The 6,000-nt window shown below is 39.7% G+C and overlaps 1 protein-coding gene across 1 annotated transcript in view; it reads left to right on the top strand.

Moving 5' to 3' along the window:
* Positions 1-4,586, top strand: part of LOC137502697 (general odorant-binding protein 19a-like) — a 40,306-nt gene extending 35,720 nt beyond the window's left edge. The window contains exons 6-7 of the mRNA XM_068229675.1: positions 1,021-1,088; positions 4,311-4,586. Coding sequence (XP_068085776.1) covers positions 1,021-1,088; positions 4,311-4,346 — 104 coding nt within the window. The 3' untranslated portion in view covers positions 4,347-4,586. The remainder of the gene's footprint in view (positions 1-1,020; positions 1,089-4,310) is intronic.
* Positions 4,587-6,000: the final 1,414 nt, after the last annotated feature.

The following is a 6,000-nucleotide window of genomic DNA, read 5'->3' on the forward strand; positions in this document are numbered from 1 at the left end:
CTTCGACAGTGTGTCATTCCAATTGATGTGGCGCTACCTCACTAGAGAAGAAAGCTGGTTACTTTACAACTGAAAAAGCTGCAATAATTCCAAATTCCGGTTTTTTAGTTTGATGTTCTCAATTTGTTAAATTAAATGAAAGTTCTCTACTGTTCAGTTTCTTTTTTGCAATAATAATAATAATAATAATAATAATAATAAACTCGAGTGAATGGCTGCTAGGTTTGTTTTAAATAGCTGTGAGCTTGCATTCGGGGAGATAGTGAATTCGAACCTCACTGCCGGCAGCGCTGAAGATGGTATTCTGTAGTTTGCCAATTTTACACCAGGCAAATGTCTGTTAATTAATTAACGCCACCGCCGCTTCCTTCCCACTCCTCCCTCTTTTCTATCCCATCGTCACCATAAGACCTATCTGTGTCGATGTGACGTAAAACAAATTATGAAGAAATTAAAATATACAATATTCAGGATTTTTCAAATCGTAAGTTGTTGGCTTTCATATAAAGAACGTAGGAGGCTTCCAGTGGTGTCCCGACAGTGTAGCAACCGGGATGTAGGCAAGGCGAGAAATAAAAAACAGTATCCCGCTGACGTATTAAGAAGAAACGCCAGTTATTTTTTGATTGAAAAGGTCTGAATATTTTAAATTCCTTTTCTGTTTAATATTGTCAGTCTGTGAAATTAAAGTTATGGATAATGATCTACAAATGGACGATTCAATATATGTGCGAAGTAAATGTGGTCAACCTGCTTCCACCTCTGTCACACTTCTAGCAACATGATTAGTCTAAGTCCATAAAAGTGTGTCCAGTTACAAATTAATTCTAAGTCTCTATATAAAGTTTTAATTTCAGTATTTCCGGTTCGCAGTGCAGGTCATGTGATATCTGCAGGTGCAGAGTCTGCTGTAGAGGTGTGACGTCACACAGTACTGAGCTGGCGGTGACGTCACATAGCATTCTGTTTGATGGCGATCTTACAGGGTAATGAAATAATGATGCCTCTTTCTTCTTGCAGTGACTGGAAACGACATATGCGACAATGGACCTTTGCTGATGTCCTGCATTAAGAACCATGGCGAAGGGGTAAGTAATACTTCTTGTTAAATGGGCTGTTTTGAAATTGTCTGGTGGGGACCAATGTCCGTTCGTATCTCAATTTAGAACGCCTTGAAGGTATCCATTGCCACTTAACAGCGTGGACGGACAAGTTGCTGGTTTAACTCCTGGCCATTCCAGCGCAAGACACCTGCGTTACCGCTGTGTAGAGCGGGTTGTGGCCTCCACAGGCTGAATATTCCGGCTGTACGGATTACAATGCGAACGAACGCATGTCCCCACCAACTATACAGTAGTTAAATATTCACATAAAGTGTCTTCGAAGTACTCATATACCAGTTAAGTGTTGTTTAGTGTTTCACTATCATCTTGTTCCTTTTCATCGTCTGCCACCCTATGGTATGGGGGAAGTAGAATACACTCATCGTATCGCCTGCCACTCGTAAGAGGTGACTATAAGGGGGATCAGAGGCGTTTTGCTTGGGAGCGTCCGTTAGCGACCACAGTTCCGCTAGGTGAGTCTGGCATTGCCTTCATTTCCTTGTTAGAGCCTCCTCGCCTCCATCTTCGAGCCTTAAGGAGTCTTTTGTTTCCAAGCTCTTGGTGGCCTTTCCCTTTTGCCGACACCTTCATTCTTCGAAGTGTCGGCCCTCTTCCATGTTTCCTCTCATTAGTGCCAACAGAGGATGGTTGCCCAGTTGTAATTCCTATTCAAGCAGTAATCACCAACACCATCTCTTGTTCTTGTTCTTCTTCTTCTGCTGCTGCTGCTGCTGCTGCCGGGCTGAGTGGCTCAGACGGTTGAGGCGTTGGCTTTCTGACTCCAGCTTGGCAGGTTCGATCCTTGCTCAGTCCAATGGTATTTGAAGGTGCTCAGATAGGTCAGCCTCGTGTCGGTAGATTTACTCGCACGGAAAATATTCCTGAGGGAGTGAATTCCGGCACCTCAACGTCTACTAAAACCGTAAAAGTGCTTAGTGGCTCGTAAAGCCAATAACATTATTATTACCTTCTTCTACTATTGTCTTATTCGTTCCGGATGCTGGCTACCTTCCTGGCGATTCATTTGTAAATCAATTTTTTGAGAAAAGTTTATTTGAATTTTAATGTTCGAAAGGACGTTGCAAGGAATATTTTCGGCAGAAGATTTTAAAAACCTTTGATCAGTGCTTCACAAGTAGTTGTTTATTTTTCCAAAGCTATTGTTTTCTTTTGTGTATATTTCATTGTTTTTCAGTTTTGTTGTGTCAGATGTTATGTCGTTATTAAGGCGATGATTCATAGGCACTAAAATACCCAAATAGGCAGGCAAATATGCACTTAAAAATCCCGATATATGCACTAAAATGGCAAAAATAGGCACAAAAAACCAACCCGAATATACCATCTGCTTATCATTTAAAATTACTCAGTATATGTGCATCATGCCACTTCGTTCTCAGCTAAATGGTTTACGTCAAGGAACAAGTGACCACCAAAATACTGAAAAGGTAAAAGTAACCATGATTATTATTATTATTGTTATTATTATTATTATTATTATTATTATTATTATTATTTATTATAATAATTATTAATACAATTTAAGATACTTATCTCTTACAGACAATAATTATGTGAACAAGACACTTCAAATGAATCTTAGCACATGTTACAGTGGACAACCAGATATTGTTCCTAATTTTGCACATTAAATATTTGCCTGTTGTCAGTTAATATATTTTTAAATTGTGAAAATGAACTTTCCACTTCACATGAGGTCAGGAGAGAGCATGTAAAAGCAGCTAGCTCTGCTGGGGTGAAACCTGGTAGTGGAGGTGCTGCTCGAACAGTAGCGATGATCAGAGCTTCCTTCCAGCCGGGATTCCTCTGCATTATGTTGCGAAATTTGGCACTGATTTTAGCTCCTATCGGTCCATTAAGGTTAACCATTATCACCTCCACCTCACGAACATTCCCTACGGCCTTCAGAGGAGGAATTTCTCTGTCTTCCAGCTGCTTTATTTTGGAAGGTAGCTGTTCCAAATTTGAAGAAATGTATGTGAGACCACTGAACATCTTCGTGTTGGCCAGTGCAGCCGTAGCTTCTATAATGCTTATTCTATCTTCATCAAAACTGTCCGCTACCTGCAGAATTTCATAAAATTTCACTTACCTAATTTATACAGTGTAATATGTGTTACGCTTCCTAAAATAACTGCACTTATACACTGCCGATACAGAACAGATCTGCATGATTTGTCCTTCGGCATTTGCTCGAGAAATTACTGCACTTCGTTTAGGGAATGGAAAGCACCGCCCGCTATTTCCTCCCTGACACCTTCAACTATATTAACACCAATGTATGTGGTCCACTAACAATCTGGCTTTAACACATATATTTACGAGTCCAGGAATTCCAAAATTACTTGCAGCTTAACACAAAACGAGTAAACTGATGTGTAAACAGCTCTTCCCACCGTGCTCTTTCCCTCTCTCTACCCCCACCTCCCCCACAGCAGGGTGCAGATTCAAGGCCACCTCGCTCCAAGCAGAATCAGAAGATAGAGAGAACGCTGTGGTCCTCTTAATCTCATTTAAGTGCCTGTCTTTGGTAACTACCTGCAAACAATACATGCTTTCAGCGGCTATCTGGTCAAGAAAACTAACAAAGTAGAGATGGGTGGAAAAATACGACTTAAATACTTAATATTTGTCGTTTTAGGCGCTTAACATGCAAATATATTCAAAATAGGCGCTAATGCACGAAATAGGCATTTATTGGCACTATAAAACCCATGTATTTTCTTTGAAAATCTACTGAAACAGATTTTAGACTTATAAGCATACGATTCTGGATTGATGATAAAAATAGGCATTTATGACGAAATCCTCACCCTAGTCATTATATATGATTGTGGCTTGCTGTCTGCTTGGCCCCCTGGACCCCAAACCAAATAAAGGAAGAAAGAACTCCTGGCGATTTTCATCTTGCGGGTGACGTTTCGCAACACCCTTAAAACCAGTCTCCCAAGTTCTTAAACCAGGAGTTCAACCTTTGTCCTCTACCTCTCGTATCGAAGAATGACATAAAATAAAATACTACTTACTCTCCATCAAGATTACTGTGTCAGTAATATTGTGCCTTCGCTGATGTTCATAGTAATAACAATTTATTGTGACACCTGCCTTTCAGCATTTGGCGGTTCTACCTGCAAATTACCAATTCCCGAAGTGTTTGCATTTGTAAGAGATTTCTTTATGTTTCAGCTCTTCATCCCGTATCCAGGAATGAAGTTCGAGTAGACCAGTTCTACCAACATTCACCTCTCCGCACGTCTCACTCAGTGCATTGTTCTTGTTCCACTTCAGTTCAGTTGGACATCAGAAGCGTCTGGCCAACAATTCACCTGTTCAGTAATAGTGAACCACAACTGGTGCCCTCTTTGAACGCACAAAAGAAGAAATTATATTACGAGATAGTCATTTTGAAATAACTATAAGCATTTCTACGTGAAGGAAAACCCAGCTATTGACCAATATACAACTGGACCTCTAAGAAACTTGAATTTAGTACGAAATAAAGTTGTTTTGTGGGACCAAGAATGCATTTTATCTTCCCTCCGTGGCGGGTTCGTCGGTAATGGTGTGTCGCACGTGTGGCACAGGTCCATTTTTAAGTCAGTCTGCCCAATGTCGAGGGTTGTTTTCGGTATTTCTGTGGTGGTTGGTAGTGAGGTGTGTGAATGAAGTCAAACAGAAACACTCAGTCATCATCATCGTCTTTATCTAATTATACCCATAGGAGAAAATTGATCATAAAAACAGTAAGATTTTATTAGTTCTTATTATTCTTTATCCTCTTTCTCTCCTTCTTCTTCTTCTTCTTCCACTGTAACCACTCCTCCACTTCAACAATGTATCCTTCGCTTCCTCTCTTACGTCACTTAATGTATCATTGAACTGTTTTCATTTTCTAGAATCGTTAATAATAACAAATCACGTAACTAGGATTGTAACAGCGTTATCATTCCAATTAGATTTTTGTCCCCCTTTTTCAATGTTTGCATAGAACAGGCAGTAAAGGACATTAAAGAGGACTTTGGAAAGGGAATCACAATCCAAGGAGAGGAAATCAAAACCTTGAGATTTGCCGATGATATTGTTATTTTATCTGAGACTGCAGAAGATCTCGAGAAGCTGCTGAATGGTATAGACGAAGTCTTGGGTAAGGAGTACGAGATGAAAATAAGTAAGTCTAAAGCAAAAGTAACGGAGTGCAGTCGAACGAAGGCAGGCGATGCGGGAAATATCAGATTAGGAAATGAAAAAGGAAGCAGATGAATATTGTTACTTGGATAGTAAAATAACTAACGATGGCAGAAGTAAGGACATAAAATGCAGACTAGCACAAGCAAGGAAGAGCATTCTTAAGAAAAGAAATTTGCTCACTTCAAACATTGATATCGGAATTAGAAAGATGTTTTTGAAGACTTTCATCTGGAGCGTGGCATTGTGTGGAAGTGAAACTTTGACGATAACTAGCTCAGAAAGAAAGAGAATAGAAGCTTTTGAAATGTAGTGTTACAGAAAAATGCTGAAGGTGAGATGGATAGATCGAATCACGAATGAAGGGATACTGAATCGAATTGGAGAGAGGAGATAGATTTGGCTAAATTTGACGAGAAAAAGAGATAGAATGATAGGCTTAAGACACCCAGGAATTGTTCAGTTGGTTTTTGAACGAAGTGCAGGCGGTAATAACGGTAGGGGTAGACCAAGGTATGAATATGACATACAGATTAGAACAAATGTAAGATGCAATAGTTACGTAGGAATGAAATGGTTAGCACAGGATAGGGTGGCATGGAGGGGCTGCATCAAACCAGTCTATGGACTGATGACTCCAACACACACATTATTATTATTATTATTATTATTATTATTATTGTTACCGTAT

The sequence above is a fragment of the Anabrus simplex genome, chromosome 11 (genome assembly GCF_040414725.1).
Source record: "Anabrus simplex isolate iqAnaSimp1 chromosome 11, ASM4041472v1, whole genome shotgun sequence".
NCBI lineage: Eukaryota > Metazoa > Arthropoda > Insecta > Orthoptera > Tettigoniidae > Anabrus > Anabrus simplex.